The sequence below is a fragment of the Pseudocercospora fijiensis genome (genome assembly GCF_000340215.1).
Source record: "Pseudocercospora fijiensis CIRAD86 unplaced genomic scaffold MYCFIscaffold_9, whole genome shotgun sequence".
Lineage (NCBI taxonomy): Eukaryota > Fungi > Ascomycota > Dothideomycetes > Mycosphaerellales > Mycosphaerellaceae > Pseudocercospora > Pseudocercospora fijiensis.
The window spans coordinates 2,774,501-2,791,864 of NW_006921540.1; the positions used below are offsets into that span (position 1 = coordinate 2,774,501).

The window sequence follows — 17,364 nt, forward strand, 5'->3', positions numbered from 1 at the left end:
AAATGCTTGCGACTTTAACGCGACTACGGGCGGAAGGAAAGAGTTTTCGTGAGATTTCACAGCACCTGCCTGGACGAACAGCAGGAGCTTGTAGGGCCAAGCTACTTGAACTCCATACGCCGTTCCCAAGACGCAAGGCTGTCTGAGCAGCTTCCCTGTCCTGCACCGGGTGTATATGGGCGGAAGCGCTGATTGTCAGCGATTTTCATTGCGAATCTTAAAGCTTGATGCCCTATTCAGAACTACAAGAAGTCGCTCAGACAAATTAATGCAATGTATCAGCACTTCCAGGTCGAGAGTACTGTCAGAGGAGATGAACGTGGGTGCTTTTCCTGCTTTGCATTGGGCTATGGCTCTTGACTTGGTCTCCGTGTCCATCTATGTCGTTCCGACCATTCATTTCGCGAGTTTCAGGGCTACAGTGACCATCTCGTGGGAAATGGCGTATTTGCGAAAGAAGCGATGAGGTGATGCATGTCCGTAGTTCTATCACCAGGTCTACGGCAAGCGATCGCGTCGTTCAAGACATAAGCTTGTTCTATTTATACCGCGTGGATTTCGCGTCACGTTCTAAAATTTACCCGGAATTCACTTCCACAACTATCACAGGACTGCTGACTCCCAGAGGCTTAGGCCATGTCCTTGTTACGGCTGATCAATCGAATCAGAGTGAACCCGTTCGTGTGCTCCTACACGGGGAAGCCATACCCTTGTGTACTCGCACGCCAACGCCCGAGCCGCTCCCTCAGCCTATGCTCTGTTTTATGGCGACGCACTCATCGAGCATGGGTTCAAGAAGACATTGACCGAGCTCGTCAGCTTCGGCACGAGGGAAAGACTCTCACAGCAATCGGTCTGATATTGGGACGCCCCGAAACATCTGTGCGATCGCGTCTATATGCAATCCGGGACGGTGCTCAAGATTCCGCCGCGCTGGGGAAGTTAACTTGGAGCGCTGCAGACATCGAAACAGTCAAAGGATTGAAAATTCAGGGGATGCCCCAGCGTCAAATTGCTCAATTGATGGGCAAGACGTATCCTGCTGTGGGACGCATAATACGAAGGTATGGTCTCCATGCCCCCAGGAAATTCAATGGATGTACACGAGGACCTAAGAAGCCATGGAAACTCGAAGAGCATCAATTACTGCTTGACCTACAAGCTCAGGGCAAAAATCTCGTTGAGATAGCCCAGCGATTGGACAGGAGTGTCGGGAGCATTAAGACTCACATAGTAAGAGGCGATGTCCCGACAACGACTTTCTACAGCGACGAGGAAAAAGTCATTTTGCAGTCTTATTTGGAGCGAGGAGAGTCTTTTGCGGCCATTCAGTCTATGTTGCCTAACCGCTCGATAAAGACATTGCGTTCACAAGCGATCAACCTGGGCTATTACAACCCTCCAAGCAAGCATCCAAGTCATTACACGAAGGAGGAAGATGCCATCCTGGACTCGCACCTCAAGCGTGGAGCCAGCATGAAAACAATTCGACTCGCACTGCCTACACGTTCAGTTCGTGGATTGCGCAAACGGTTCGAGGAATTAGGCTACACAAACCCATTCAATCGGCGATCTTGGACCGAGCACGACATAGCTACTTTGAGAACACTCCGTGCTAGAGGGCTGAGCTTTGCGGAGGTAGCGAAAGAGTTCCCAGGGTGTACGCCGCGTGCTTGCCAGGCTGCGGCCGGGAGACACTTGTCGCAGCATAAAAGCCACGATGAAAAACGTTGACATCAGTACACCAAAGCCGAATCCTGATGGAGAGCAAATGTGTGCAGGAGTCTGCGCTCGAAGCTTGTGACGCAATCACCGATGCTCACGATCGGACTTCCAAGCTGAGAAGTCCTATATATGAGTTCTCGAAGCCAGACCCAAGGTGGTCGGTGGTCGCTGCTTGGAATGAGAACTCCCGACCCACACCGTGCTTGCCACCTAGCATCTGTATTTGCTGATGCATGGCATTCTCCGTTCCCTCTGTCCTTACCTAGGTGCATTCGAAAGACGACACGAGGCTAGAGGATAGTAGTGAGTGATGTCTTATCCAAAGCATTGCACAGTTCTTGGTTAATGCTATGGGTGAAGGATGGGAAAGGTAGAAAGTTGCCGAAATTCAGGAGGGCGTGGTTTAGGGAGTTCATGGATGGACAAGAGTTGAGGAAGAGGGTGTGACGAAATCGAATGAGGAAGCTCGGTGTGAGCTGAAAAGCGAAGAGAGGAAGGGGAGGGCTCGCTTGTAGATACCAGTGGCTTAGATGTCATGGCTGCAATACAGTTTGGTGTTGTGCCTCGTTGATAGTCCCATGTTTTCAATGCGTCTGTGAGACCAGTTCATTTCCAAGTTCCCAGTCTGGAACTTGCAATCGAGAGCCTGCCAGGTGAGTGAATTCACTCGACTGAGCACCATCAAAATTTCATTAGAACTACTCGGGGCCAAAACTCTTGGCACAGCATGCACATGACATGCACCTGGCAGGATCCACACCTCCTTCTCATTCTTCTCACAAACGCTTCCATTTTCCAAGTCAACACAGACACAGAGTAACGCAGACGCGTGTCAGCGTCAGCGTCAGCGTCAGCGTCAGCATGGTGCTGGGGCGCTGCCATAGGGTCAGGCCACTCTCATGCAACGGGAATGCCGCTATGCGACTTTTAGCAATGGCAGCATCGCGATGGCAATTGTCAAGTACAGCCAAAAAGACATTCGTTCGGAACTCCTCGACTGGCACCACTAGCAGCGCCGGCAGACAGTGGAGAAGCTGGACTGCCTCCGACATCGAGACATATCATCGTTTGCACAATCAGGGAAAGTCTCAAGCCGCGATTGCATCTGCTCTAGGACGCACGCTTCGTTCTTTGATAGTAAAGACACGCCGCGGCATGAGAGTATCGTCCAAGGGAGGGATTCCTTGGACTTCTGAGGAAGATCAGAAGCTGAGGCAACTTCGTGCCGAAGGTCACAGCCCACAGCACATTGCTAAAATACTCGGGCAGCCTCCCAGCCGTCTTCATTCACGACTACAGCTCATTGAGAGCCGTAAGAGGACAAAGGCCCCGTGCCGTCTGAGAGTTCATCGCAAGCTGGCTGCGCTCAAAAAGGGGGCAGATCAAGAGAAGTCGAATTTGAAGAGGTATTATTCCCGCGACGAAGATGAAACGCTGTCTTCTCTCCTCCGCAGTGGCAAGTCATGGAAAGAGATCTGTGCTGCCATGCCCCACCGCAGTAGACTATCATTGGAGTCTCGAGCCAAATACTTGGGTATTTTTCGGCCAAACCACAGAATCTGCAAGCTATGGACGGCAGAGGAAACGCTCAAATTAATGACTATGAGGAACGCTTCGAATCCCTGGGAGTTGGTCGCAATTGAGCTCGGTCGGACCATAAATGCCTGTCGCACTCGATTAAGTAACCTGAAATCGGGCCTCGTTTCGTTCCAAAGCGAGCAAAGCCGCCACCAATGACACACTCGATCAAGTTGGAATGATCTTGTGATGTCCCGTACGGAAATTCCAGGGAAGCGTTGCAGACCAGGCCCTCTCGCCTCAGAGTGCATTATGTCCACACGTTCACAATCCAGGCATCATGTATGCGAAACAAGGGCCTGCTCTCTGCTCACACCGGCGAGAGAAATGTGGCTGCGACTCAGACCGGCATTATAGCTCCTGCTAGACGGCTTGACGAACATGATTGGGAGCACGCCGCTCGTCGGACCGTCATGGCGATGTCGTGGTTCCAGATCAAGACATCTCAACACGCTGGCTCCACGCGAAATTTTAAACCTGCGGAATACCTTGATGGAGCCGAATCTATATCAACCTCGCCACAAGCCGAAGGATTTCGTTTGCCCAGCGTAAGCTTTTGTTCTGACTGTACGTGCAGGATCTGCTTTGCATGACGCTAAGCTGTCAATGGCCGGCTGCGCCCTGGTTGGCGAGGCTGAAAAAAGACGTTAGCATAGGCGTCCAACTGGTCGCGTCTGCTTATAAGCATATAACAAAGATCACTGCAACGGCGAATGAACTGCGGCGCAGTTGATCTTATTTCCATTTGCATCGTCAGGCTGCCCTATCAGCCACGAGGCTTCGCAATGCAGATCCACAACATGGTGCACAACATGTGCGGTCAGGAAGCTGTATATTTCTGACAGCAGCGCAACTTTGTGAAGCATTTCCTTCAAGCACCGGCAATCTCATCGACTCAAAGTAAAGTCCTTCCGCACAAAATAATCATTACAGAAGCATCGCAAAGCCACCACATAATGCACACTGTCGCTAGCCTCACGCTTGCCCTCGCTGGTACCGCCCTTGCTCAAACCCCTCATTTTGGCAACCCAAACAACGGAGATTGGTCGTCTTGGATGACAGATGCAAGCTGGACGACAGACGCGACCTCCACCTGGACACCAGATTCTACCTTGTCCACAGACTCAACATGGACACGAACAAAGCCAACAAGCTGGATCTCTTCCACCACACTTAACACCCCAAGCTCCACCACCTGGACCGCGAGCACAACGGACTCTTCATCCAGCACCTACGATCTGACATGGTCATCGAGCGCATCAACCTGGTCCACAAATTCTACAACTACTGCCCCCAACTCAAAAATTTCCACTACTACAGTTTTTCCCACTGGTACTGCAGTCAGCAGCGGTTTCCTTCCTAACTCGACTGAAGGATCTAATTTCACACTTTCTACGACTTTGACTCCGACTATGACTCCTACCGCTTCACCATCCAGCACGAATGGCGCGGGAAGTGTTGCGGGCAGTATGGCGCTCGTCGGTGCCGTGATTGCAGGAGCTTTCGCATTCCTTGCTTGAGCGCGAATATTAGCTTAAGTGATGCATTTATTTGCGGGTATTGAAGAATAGCGAGGTGTTGGGGAGAAGCGCGTAATGATATACATATCGCTCTGCGGTTTCAGTCTTGCGATGCGCATAATGGATATGGCACTCTGCGATGTCCACATGATAGAGTAGATCAAATACCCCAATGTCAATTTCAGACTTTTAGGCGACATACTGTGCCTCGCCTTCCTCCGATTCCTGCTCTTTGGCCTAAGCTGCTCACCGAGTTTCTGATGCCGGTGCTATTACAGCGAAAGTCATTTGATCCAGCTGTCTATATGCTTGCGTGGCCCTTATCTCAGCCAGCATCAGCCCTACGCCCCTGCGATGCAAGGTGACGCCAGACATGAGGTACGCAGGTAATTGCGTGCGTGGTCGATGATGTCTGTCAAGTCTTCATATGCCCCTGCATGCTCAATGTGGTCCAGCTCGGATACCTGCAAGCTGGTCTAGCAGGTCGGTGAGAATGGCGCGCACACATCACGTTTCTTCACTGTCGTTGGTCTCTTGCATTGTAGCTGATGATACGCGCGTCGTAATACATTGCAGGTCATATTGTCTTTGCTCACTCTTTCTTCTTATTGATCCTCGGCAACGCAAGCCAAAGCAGCCAGCATACAGCCATAAGCGCCAGCACTATCGGCTGTAGAACCTGTACACCCTTCGCCTGCGCAATGGCACCTACAGCGTAGGGAAAGATAGCTCCGCCGCTGCCTCCGAAAGCTGCTGCAAAGCCAATGCTTGACACATGGAGGTGCTTCGGGAGTAGCTTTGTGCATGCTACGACAGCAGCTGGAAACATGGGCTGTCAAAGATGTCAGATTATCGCATGGAGAATGCATTGGGTAGCGGTGCTTACACCTAAGAAGAAGCCCTGAAGTGCCACCGCGACAGCCGAGACGTAAAATTGGGGGACAAGCCAGAATAGTAGCTCCAGGCCAACGGCAATGGGGAGGTAGATCATGATGGACAGCGTCTCGCCAATCTTTGGAGTAACGAAGCCGAGGACTATGCGACCTACAGTCATGCCGAGCCAAAATCCAGTGGCGGACATACCGCTTGGGAATTTGGCCGCGTGTCGCACTCGAATCATGAACTCCACGATCCAGCCACCAAGTGCCACTTCAACACCCATGTAGCAGAGCAGGAAAGAAGCGCAGAGCCACGTTGTCCTGGCTGCCGGCATCTTGAAGATAGCTTCTCTCAATCTCGATCCTTCTTGACCTGACAGTCTTGCATGCGCCTCTCGATACTTGGCTCCAGTCTCGTGCCAGAAAGCATGCAGCGAGGACGCGAATTCGATACAAGCGAAGCCGATCATGCAGTAATACCAGTAATACCAGGGCAAGTCAGCCTTGGTGATCATTGTCGTGGCGATCAGAGGGGCGATAGTAGCACCAGCCCCATAGGAGGCATGAAGGAAGCCAAGGATCTCGTTGGCATTGGCCATGGCTCCCATCCAAGCATTCCACCCAGCGTCCTCCAATCCGTTCGCGAATCCTGCCAGAATGAAGGCGATCACCAAGACGGGATAGGGTGGGTGGACAGCAATCACAATGTAAGCTGTCAGGTGGCCGAGAGGCCCGAGGAAGGCTATGCCACGCTGTCCGAATCTTAGATGGATCATGTTGTTCAGCAAAGCAGAACCGACGTAGCCGACAAATGGCGATAGGAATACCAGCGAGATGACGGCGTATGGGAGGTCGTAGTAGGTCTGGAGGTAGGGGATTATAGCTCCGTAGGTCGCGTCGTTGAGGCCCATGATGATGAAAGCCCAGAAGCTTGCTGCAGACTTGTAGAGGTTGCGCCGCGGCTGATTCCATCGCTCGACCGGCTCTGTGGCGACTGTCGGCGACGGGAGCGTGTCATTGGGGCTTTGACCTTCATCTGGCTTGTAGGAGCCAAGGCTTCGTCCGGATAGAGACGGCCGCTTGCGTTTCGATGATTTCTGGGTTTGGCTTATGGTTTCTAGCTCGATGGGTTCGAGCACGAGAGTAGAAGAGCCGGCATGTCTGCTGGTCTCGGTCATGTTGCAATGCTACCGCCTGCCGAAGGGATGCATATGCCTCGTGAGAAGGGAAGCTGCAGACACTGAATATCCGTACGAGATCGGAAAAAGAGGCCCGCCGGCGCGGTTAAAGGGCGTGAGTGAGTCTGACAGAAGGCGAGGTCGGGTCGGAAAAGAAGGAAATGGTGGCGGAGCGGAGACGTGAAGGTGCAGATGGAAGATTGCGGGCTGTTCCGCTGCTTTCTTTGTCACCCGAACACGAACACATCAACATTGATATCATGATGCCGGGAGCAACTCATGCCACTGCACTTGCCAAGCCAGCATGAACTCCATCGACGCGACTGACCGCGCTGGTCCGAATGGCGATGGCGACGGTGATGGCGAGGCGCCTGCCTTACTGACCGTCATCCTCGACACAAACCCTCATGCCTGGGCCTTGCTGGAGCATTCGCTATCCCTGTCCCAGCTGGTCGTCAATCTGCTGGTCTTCGTCAACGCCCACATCGCCATCAACCCCGCCAACCGAGTCGCTGTCGTGGCAAGTCACTCGGAATGTGCCGAATGGCTTTACCCGACGCCAGCGCGCGCGCAGAGTCACGCGGCAAATGGCAATGGCAATGGCACACATGTCGAAATGGCAGACGGCGATCCAGCCCCTCGAGGCGGACCAGTGCAGGCTCCAGACGATGCGAACAAGTATCGTCCCTTTGCTCATATCGAGCATGCAATCACCACGAACCTACGGAGGCTGATGAGCAGTACGTCTGCTGAAGCACTTCAGTCAACGCCAGCAACAATGATGGCAGGCGCGCTCACAAGGGCTCTCGCGTACATCTCGAAGCAGTCCCAGACATTGCCAAGTGGCGCTGCCAGCAGCCAGCAGTTCAACTACTCAGATCCGAACTCAGTCGCAGGAGGCAACGAGGCATCGAGTGGCACGAGTCAAGGCAACAACATGCTGGGCCTGACATCACGAATTCTGATTCTTTCCGTCTCGGGAGATCTGGCAGACCAATACATCCCCATCATGAATTCCATCTTCGCCTGCCAAAGGTTGAGCATTCCCATCGACATACTCAAACTGGCCGGAGACACGGTGTTCCTGCAGCAAGCAGCAGATGCGACCGGAGGAATCTACATGGCGCTTGACCATCGGACGCGAGCTGGATTTCTGCAGTACCTCATGTTCGCATATTTACCAGACGAGGCAGCGAGGAAGCATTTGATCGTGCCAGGAGAGGGGGAGGGTGTGGACTTTCGTGCGGCATGTTTCTGTCACCGGCGCGTCGTGGATATTGGCTTCGTCTGCTCCATCTGCCTCAGCATCTTCTGTGAGCCTTTGCACGACAGTACTTGCTTGACGTGCGGGAGTCATTTGCAGATGGCGAACTATGGTCAGAAACCGGCGGTGGTGCCGAGAAAGAAGAAAAAGAAGAAGAGGGCCTTGGATGGCGCTGAAACACCGGGTAGTAGAGCTGGAACTCCATTACCCTCGTAAAATGCGGGATTGATGAGGATACATTTCTGGAGACGTGGACAATTCTAGTCATAACGTCAAAGAAATTCGATCCTGTCAGTTTCGTATAGCGGCTTTGAGACGTAGGGTCACGGTGCTCTTAGGATTGGCTCTTATATAACACGGTTTACACCCTATGAACATGCACGAGACACAGCTTAATTACCTTCGGACCTACACCAGACCTCGAGGCATTACGAAGGATATCCACCCGGCAGCATAGTTATCCGCTGTATCCGGCTATATTAACCACCGGTCGTACGCGCGAAAATTGGGGAAGGTTGCAACCCTGGAAGAGCTGGAGGACCTCTTCGAAGCACTTACTAGTTTCCACGAGACCACACATATCTGCGTCGACGCTCTTGACGAATGCTCAGAAGATGATCATGTTAGGGATTTTTTTCCTGAGTCGAATCCAACGACTGGTAGCTGAATTGCCCCAGTTGAAACCAGACCATTGACAGTAGAAGAACTCGTCGAGGCTAGTGTCGTCAATTGTGCTAGAGCTGGCCATGTCGACCAAGGCAACAAAGGTACCAGCGAGAACCTGATCGACTTGCTTGCAGAGCTCGTGGTAGTCGAGGAACGCTTCTCCCAGTCATACATCAGGTTGGCCCATTTTTCTGTTCAGTGCAATGAAGCGCTTCCAAGTCTCTTATGCAGCACACTCAACACGGACAAATTATCACGCGTCACCCTCAAGGATGACGCAACGCCACCGAATCTGGAATCCCATTCACCTACGCATGCAAGTGCTAACAGATCTGGACGAAATCCACTTCAAGCGAATCAGGAAAAATCTATTATGGTTCCTCCAGATTGATTACATGCACTTAGGAGTGCGTATCTCAATCGGTGGGCAAAGCCTCAATGCATGATCGGAGCAGCATACAATGTGCTCGTTTGAAAGAAAGGCAGTCCATCCACCGATGCTTGTCACAAATTCAATTCCAGATACACAAACTTCACAAGCTCATCCAAAGTAGGATTCTGCCTCCCACAAGCTTTCCTCTCCTGGTGCATCCCCTTCGCCACAACAACTTTAACACAATGGCCATCTCTCTACAATTTCATCCTCCGCCACGAACTCGCTCTTCGACTCACTACCCTCGGACCATTTAGGCGAGGCCTCAACAAGACCACTTCTACTTCTACGTCCGCCTTATCGAATCCTCTATCTCTGACCTTCCCACACAAATCACTAACTTCAATCTGCGTACCATCGCCTAGACGCTGCCCGGAGAAGCGATTGACGAGGAGGCCATTACATCCCGGGATGATCCCATTTGAAATTCGGAGTTGGATAGCAGAGCTCGGGGCGCAAACGCACGGACCAGCCAGTGATGGTGTTGCGGAAAGCTTTGCAGACGCGTTGGTTGATAAGGAGGCGTTTCTTGGACTGGATTGTGGCGTCGATGGTGCGAAGGGAGGATGTTTTCAAGGATTTCTGGGGTGTGTGCGACGCGCGAGCCGGCGGTAAAGGAAGATGTCAGATCTGTCATGTCACATGCTGGTTAGTGGAGTGTACGTGGGAGGAGGATTTGCTGCGACGCACGAGAGGCTGTTCCTAGGGTGTGGATGCTTGTGATTACGCTGTCGATGCTGTTGTTACCGGATGACTTCCTGGTTGATCATCTGGTGATCCGGATGGTCTGCTTGTTTACGCTGCACTAGCCACGACGCGCGCCTGCCTGTTGCAGCTGAGCCCAGATCATAACTCCCATCACCACAAGAGATCCGCGAGACGTACTTCCAAATCAGCCATACTATTTCCTGGCACTTCTCATCATTCAGCTTCGAGAGTCTCTCTTCCACCACAGGGCTCGGCTTCAAGCTCGTGAAGGCCTAAAAATGCCATTGTCTAAACGACAATGTGCTTGTTCTCTTCTGCAAGCATGAAAGAAACCTACACCCTCAATGCATTGATCGTCACTGGACTTCATTCCCGACAAACAAAGCTTGGATATACGCCTCTTGCCAGTACCTACATACAACCGCTCTCTGCCGCACTGCCTTTGCTCTTCCTAAGACACACACATCCAGCATCGTCGAGAATCAAACATCAGACACAAACCATCACCAAGAAACTCACGACAATGCCAGACCTCACCAACCACATCCAGGCTTTGCCGCAGGAGCTACAAGACATGATCTGCGACCGAGTCGTCGCCATCAAACCAGGCCAGAAAATCCGAATCGACAAATCCTACAATGCTCCCTGGCAGCTGCAAGTCCACCCGTCAGATCGCGAAAAGCTTGCACCCATCTACTTCGGAGAATCCACCTTCGTCACGACATTTCACTGGTGGCCCCCCCACAAAACCAATCGGGACATCGTGAACTGGGCCCAGCTCCAGACCAAGGCGCATCGGGAAATGATCAAGCATGTCGAAGTCGAGGTCAAGTTCGGTTGCGACAGCGATTTGCCTTCTGATGTCGAGTTCTTCGAGAAAGATGCACGAAACCGCCGGTTCTTCGGTGGTGTTGTCAGAGACATGCTGAAGAGGAGCAACGTCGAGTTCCCAAATGCCGAGTTCTCTGTAACGTATGGAGGATCTCATGATCTTTGGACGGATTGGGCGGTTTGGGGGTATCCTAGTCAAAGTGTTGGGGAGGGTAGGAGAAGGTAAGTACTTCCATGCAACGATCAACAGGATATAAAACCTCGCAGGGCGCGGGGGGGGGGGGGGTATTCGTCGTCAGAAGGGAGTCCTTCACTCCTAGCCTTTCCAGATTTTGATAGATGCATCAATGTTTGAACTCAGTGTCGTTCGTTTATTTTGTCATAGCTCAATATGTGTATGTACTCACTGCATAAGCGTTTCTTGTTTCCTCACTTCGTTCCTTCCAAAATTCCCACTTTTCCATTACAGCCTCTAAGTTGAAGAGTGACAACCACATCAAGCTCTTCCACCCTTCCACCAACATGTCGCTCGACCAGCGCATCCAGGCATTGGCACAGGAGCTCCAGGACATCATCTTCGGCTACACCGTCGCTTTCGAGCCAGGAATCGTTACCATCAACAGGAAATGGAAAGCTCCATGGCAGCTTCAAATCAATCGCAAATCTCGAGCCGAACTCTCCAAGGCTTACTATGGCCACAGCACGTTCCGCATCACCACGAAAGCCGGCTTTTTTCTTCCTCACATTGATGCAATGGGTCAAAATGATTCAGGAGAAGCAGCGCAAGATGATCTCGAATCTTCGTGTTGATCTCGCTCGCATGGAGAAACCAGATCCTCCATAGGGGGTTGGACTTGAGGAGTGAAGCGCGAAGACGTCTCATGATTGTGCAAGATATCGTCAACGATGAAAACACAATGCTCCCGAATTGTACGGTCAAACGCAAGGCTCTTGCGTCCGAAGCCAAGGGAGATTTGAAGGAAGTTTGGCGTGGTCTTTCAGACTGGCCAGCCCACACCGTGGGTCTTCGTAATAGCTGCGAGGTGTGGTCATTTGCTGACCGCTTTCACAGGGCCCGACCTGGATACCGCCCTCCGGCTACGTTGTACAGGATCTGGACACAGAAGGTCCGCGACGCGTGACACTTTCGCAGCTCTATCAGCAGATGTCCACGTGACGGCATAGCATCACCACGAGATCGGGGCCCTGGTCTTCTGCGGGTGAAGCGATGGAGGAGGTTGATGAATGACATTTGGAAAGCGATGGTCTAGCGGATCAAGGAGAAGATAGCCTTCTCACATGCCTCTGCGCAGCACGCGAGCGACACGGGGGGTCAATTGTCTTCGGTGCAAGCCGCCCAGAGAGGGCCGGAAATGCGACAGTACGTACCTACTTGAGAGATTCGCGCATAGAGGGCCGGAAAATCCGACTGAAAATTCTCCCTTCTCTTACATCGTCAAGTCAAGTTCATGGACTTTCGTGGCTTCATCTGATTCTGTAGCGCTCTTGCTTTCGCCGGACATTCATCAAGGAGCGTCAATTCCAGCTAAATCTTGTGCCTACAAGCGTTCCCCATGCCTGCATCCATTCATTTACCCAAAAGAACACCGTTCCTCTCACGATATCAAACCTGCCGTTTGGTACTCAGATGTGTACCTCGTTCTGCCACCTCAAATTCCTCACACCACTCTCCTGCAGAATGTCTCACTTCGCACGCCGACTCATCCACAAACTCCTAACTCTTTCGCCGGGGAGTGGCAATCGCACGCGCACGCCCTACTATAAGTTATCGCGGTAGATGTGATCCACTAGGGCATTCGATGGGCACACTGCTCACACCACCAATCGAAGTACCAGCTCGCAGGCCGAAAGTCCCCGAGTCAAGTCAGGTCTCGCGGTTCGAAAGTGTTCCGTTCGTTGAGGAAAATGCATCTCTACGCGCACGCAAACGAGGATTTCCTTCCGCGTAGGAGGTACGTTCTCTCGAGAGACGGAAGAGACGTGATGATGCCACTACGCGGTGCGGTACAGAGACGTGACGTCCCCGTGCCCATTGAGGCAGTGCGCAACCCGGCAAGGAGTATGCCGGTAGTTGAACAAGCTTATCGTGTCACCAAGCAACTTCCTTCAGTAGAAGTTGTTGTGGTGGTGACGCAGTGGGCGAGTGAGATCCGTCTTGTTCCTGATGATGACGATGAAGACTCTCACTCCCAGGTTTGAGTTTGAGTTTGACATGGCCAGATCGTATTCTAAGCTTTGCCCCAGCCACCCAGCCAGCTACCAGCCTTCTTCGCCTTTGTTAGATCTCTATAATATGACAACTTAACAAAAGTTGGGGCCCCTTTAGGCTTAGTGCGGCTCAAAACGGGCTAACGGCGGCCTCTAATTAGTAGACGCGAGGAACGTTAATACCTTAGCGATTCGGAAGGACGTAGACGTCGTAGTATATACCGCAACGAGCTATAACTTCGATAGTAGTCTCGAAAAGGGCGTCTTCGTCGTATATACCTTATCCGGCGGTATTTACTCGAAGCGGTATACTCGATCGCGCTAGTAGCCTTATAGGAAGCGTAATTTAGTATATACGACTAGTACCGAGGCCCTACTATCGCGAGCTCCGCTATTAGGGTCTTATAAATACGACGCTATCGACCCTCTTAGTCGCTATTATAGCTCTATCGACCTCTACGGCCTTCGAGAAGCTATACGAAATTGCGGTATCCTTTACTTACGAGTCCTAAGGAAGGCGCGCGTCGCGTATATAACTATAGTAGCTACGTATAACGCGCCTACGTCCGGAGATATAACGACTTTAGTAGGCGCGCGGTTATTAATTGCTACTATAATAACCTAATATCGCGATCGACTATTATAGACTCTACTAGAACCGACCTCGATCTAACTCCCTTAGCCGCTAGATACTTATTCGCGTCGTACCGGTATAGATCTAACGAGAGCCCGCTACTAACTACCTATCGTAGTCTCTTAAGGCCTACCGCAATACTCGCGAAGACGTACGCTTAAGATTATAGTCTTAAAGGGTCCGAGGTATAGAAAGATATAGTAAGTAGTATAGTAGCGGTCGTACTCTAATATAGCGGCTAACAATTCTAGTACGAGGAGGTTTACGGTACTCGGTAGGAATTACTATAAGAGTCGGTAGTTTTCTTTACGAAGATATAGTAAGACTTACTACTACTTAGCCCGCTATAAAGGATTCTCGATCTACGGCGGTTCGGCTTATTTCCTTCGTTTAGTATCGTCCCTTAGAAGCTAGACCTTAGGTAGATATTCGAATCGTAGCTAGTAGAAGGATCGACTATCGCGAAGCCTCTTAAGGTATTTTATATCGCTACTAGCCTTTTCTATAACAATGTCGCCGATAAGGTAGCTATAAAGGTCCTTAAGATCTAGTATTAATTCGATACGATATCTAGCTATAGTATTAGCGTCGCCTTACTCTTAGAGAGTGCTACTCGCGATTAGGAATAGACGGTATAGCTCCTAGCCCTATTTAGCGATAAGTACGCTAAGATAACCTACTTCTTAGACTATTTCTGGCTTCTCTATAATAGTACGGGCTTCGACTAAGTAGCGATACGGAGTTGTCTCTTAACTATATATAGCGCTCCCGTCCGGCGAAAGCCTTCCTTATTATTATTCGGTCTCGCCCCGCTAGAGGAGTGTCGTAGCGAGTCGAGCGTTATAATAAACTAAGGCGCGGGCAATCGTAGTATAGAGCGTAAAAGAGAATATAGTATTTAGGGAGGTTGCGGAAGGAAATCTACGATAATCTTAGTATATTTATTATGATTTTTAGCGTACTATCTGCTTAACAGATATCTTTTTATATCCCTCGATACGATATAAATTTATAGCTCTAGAAGATATATCTTACCGGATTATACCGCTAGAGGCAGACGACGCGCTCCTTCGCCTTAACTCGAGTCTTTAACGACTTCGTTCGTATTAATACCTCCCTAGCGACGATGCCGACGTTATAGTAGTAGGATCTAAGCTAGAGTAGTAAGCGTAAGGTCGAGTGTTCGTCGTCGCGTCGCGAGAGGCTATTATTATTATCGTAGGTCGCTTTATATCGTCGCTTTATATCGTCGCTTTATATCTATTAGCTAGTATAGGCTTAGCGCGCGGCGACGGTTACGTATACAAATAGTAATGTTGCGGCGTTACGCGTCGTCTAAATATTACTACTATAATAACTAATATAGCGACTACTTCTATATAGCTATATCTACCTCCTTCTAGTTATCGATATTACTAGTAGCGACCTCGATAAAGGCGCCCCTCCTATATAGTCTTAGCTGCTATAGCCCTCCCTAATAGTAAGTCTCTAGCGTATCGGTCGCTATACGCTATCTTCGCTAATATCGAGCTATAGAGATAGACGTTCTACGTAGTATACCGTAGCGAGCCTTTTAATATTAGGAATTAAATCGCGCTATAGCCGAGATTAAGTACCCCCGCGCTTCTATACGACTTCGCTAACTGCTTACTATAGGCCGGGCCCCGGTATATTAAGAAGCGCTATAAGATATATATAAGCTAGTTACTAAGGAGGTATTACGCTACGTACGCGAGAACCGCAATATAGATAAGAATAACGGCTTCTTTCCTAAACCTCCGCACTATAGCGTTATAGATTACCGGCCGTCTAGGCATATATCGAGATTAGTGTCTCTAGTTATAAATAAGATCTACTAGCGGACGGAGTCTTAGGACGAAGAATACGTAGTATATATTCTCGTATATCGTCTAGTATATAGTAGTAGAAAGCTAACTCCTATAGATCTCTATATCTAAGTAGACTTAATGTAAACTGTAATGTATTTAGAAGAGGGCTTATCTATAGGAAGCCTAAAGATAAAGTGCGCAGTTTTAGCCTTAGGTATTATATACGTAATACTATATATACTATACACTTTAAGTTACCCCCTTATCGCGTATATATAGCTAAACAAAGCAAACAAAGGGGTATTAGGTATAGAAACAACTAGACTACTTTCAGGCTATTGTAACAAAGCAATCTAACAAACAAACAAACAAACATGTCGCCGACCTAGGACTAATACTACCCCCGGGGTGTTATTAGCAAACCATCTATTTAGTACTTAGTAGTAGGCTAAGCGGCGCTCTTAATTGTAGCCTTACAATCTACTAAGTTCAACTGCTAAACAAAGCGACTATACTTAAGCTTGTTAAGCGGCTTAGTAAAGCTATTAGCGATCTAGTCGTGCGTACTAATCTAGGTAACAGCGATAGTGCTATTAGCGATCTTCTCGCGGATGTAGTAGACTCTAGCGTCTATATGCTTAGTATAGCTATCGATACTCGTCGACTAAGTAATAGCGATTGCTAACTAATTATCCTTGTATAGCGTAACGGGCTTAATAGTGCCCTTGTAACTAATTTCCTCTAATAACCGAGCTAGAGCAACAGCTTCTTTAGCGCTAGTTGTTAACTAAATATACTTAGCCTCTATAGACGATAGAGTAACTAAGGTCTAGCGGCCGGACTTATATAATAGAGGTCCGCCGGCAATAGTAAAGTAGAAGCCTCCTATAGAGCGACGAGTAATCGGATTATTAGCCTAGGAAGCGTTATAGTATCTAACAAAGTTAAGCTCGTTCTTATTCTATGTACCTCGGAAGCACAAGCTACGGCTTAGAGTGCTAACTAGGTACTTAATAAGCTAAAGAAGCGCGGTATAGTGCTCCTTAGTCGGGTTAGAAATGTATCGTAATAGTAGGCCTATAGTATAGCAAGCATTAGGTCGTGTAATTATAGCTAGCTATAGCGCTTTACTAATACCTTCCTAATACTAAGTCTTAAAGGCAGCGCTAGCAGTGTAGCCCTTAGGTACACGCTAAATCGATGTCTTAACGTATCGAGGTGCTATTAGTACAGTAGGAGCTACTCGGCCCTATATAGCATACTTCTCGCTAAGCCTATTTAAATAGGCATCCTAAACGACGTAAATAGTACGCTAGTCGCGGTTACGAATAATCCGCATACTAAGATAGTAGTGCAGGTCGCCTAGCTCTCGTATACTAAAACGGTCCTTTAGCAACTAAGCTACTGCCTCTAGTGCTAATAGAGTGTAGGCGATAATAATTATGTCGTCGACATAGATAACAATAATAGAGCCGCTAACAACGTGTTTAAACACATACACATTAGCTATTATTAGTACAAAGTCTAGGCTCTTTAGGTACTTCCGAAGCTCTTCGTACTACAGCATTAGTAACTACTTTAAACTATATAGTGCCTTTAATAATAGGCAAACTATACCCTTTCTACGGTCCTTAAAGCCGTATAGTTGTTCGACGTAGATCTTATGCTTGTTACCGATAAGCGTATTAAGGAAAGCCGTTAGAATATCGTATTGCTTAGCCTCTAGGTCGTAATAGGCGATTAAGCTAAATAGTGCTCGTAGCGTAGACGGCTTAGCGACAGCTATATAGGTCTTATTATAGTCCTGTCCCTTGACCTAAGTAAAGCTACGGATAACCTATCGAGCCTTAAACCGGCTTACCTTGCTATTAGCGTTACGCTTAATAGTGAA

General features: G+C 49.5%; 3 protein-coding genes across 3 annotated transcripts; 2 read left to right on the forward strand and 1 right to left on the reverse strand.

The window, feature by feature from the left end:
• Positions 1–5,331: 5,331 nt before the first annotated feature.
• Positions 5,332–7,288, reverse strand: MYCFIDRAFT_205150 (uncharacterized protein; the record flags this gene model as incomplete). Its single annotated transcript, XM_007932827.1, has 3 exons — positions 5,332–5,655; positions 5,710–6,731; positions 7,264–7,288. The coding sequence occupies 3 exons, from the start codon at positions 7,286–7,288 to the stop codon at positions 5,416–5,418; spliced, it is 1,287 nt and encodes a 428-aa protein (XP_007931018.1). The 3' UTR covers positions 5,332–5,415.
• On the forward strand, positions 7,244–8,260 carry MYCFIDRAFT_124295 (uncharacterized protein; the record flags this gene model as incomplete). Its single annotated transcript, XM_007932828.1, has 1 exon — positions 7,244–8,260. A coding segment is annotated over one exon (1,017 nt), but the record flags the coding sequence as incomplete, so codon positions are not given.
• A 2,012-nt stretch (positions 8,261–10,272) lies between these two features.
• MYCFIDRAFT_78416 (uncharacterized protein) lies at positions 10,273–11,591 on the forward strand (the record flags this gene model as incomplete). The annotated part of the gene is made up of 2 exons (XM_007932609.1): positions 10,273–10,993; positions 11,251–11,591. The coding sequence occupies 2 exons, from the start codon at positions 10,273–10,275 to the stop codon at positions 11,589–11,591; spliced, it is 1,062 nt and encodes a 353-aa protein (XP_007930800.1).
• Positions 11,592–17,364: the final 5,773 nt, after the last annotated feature.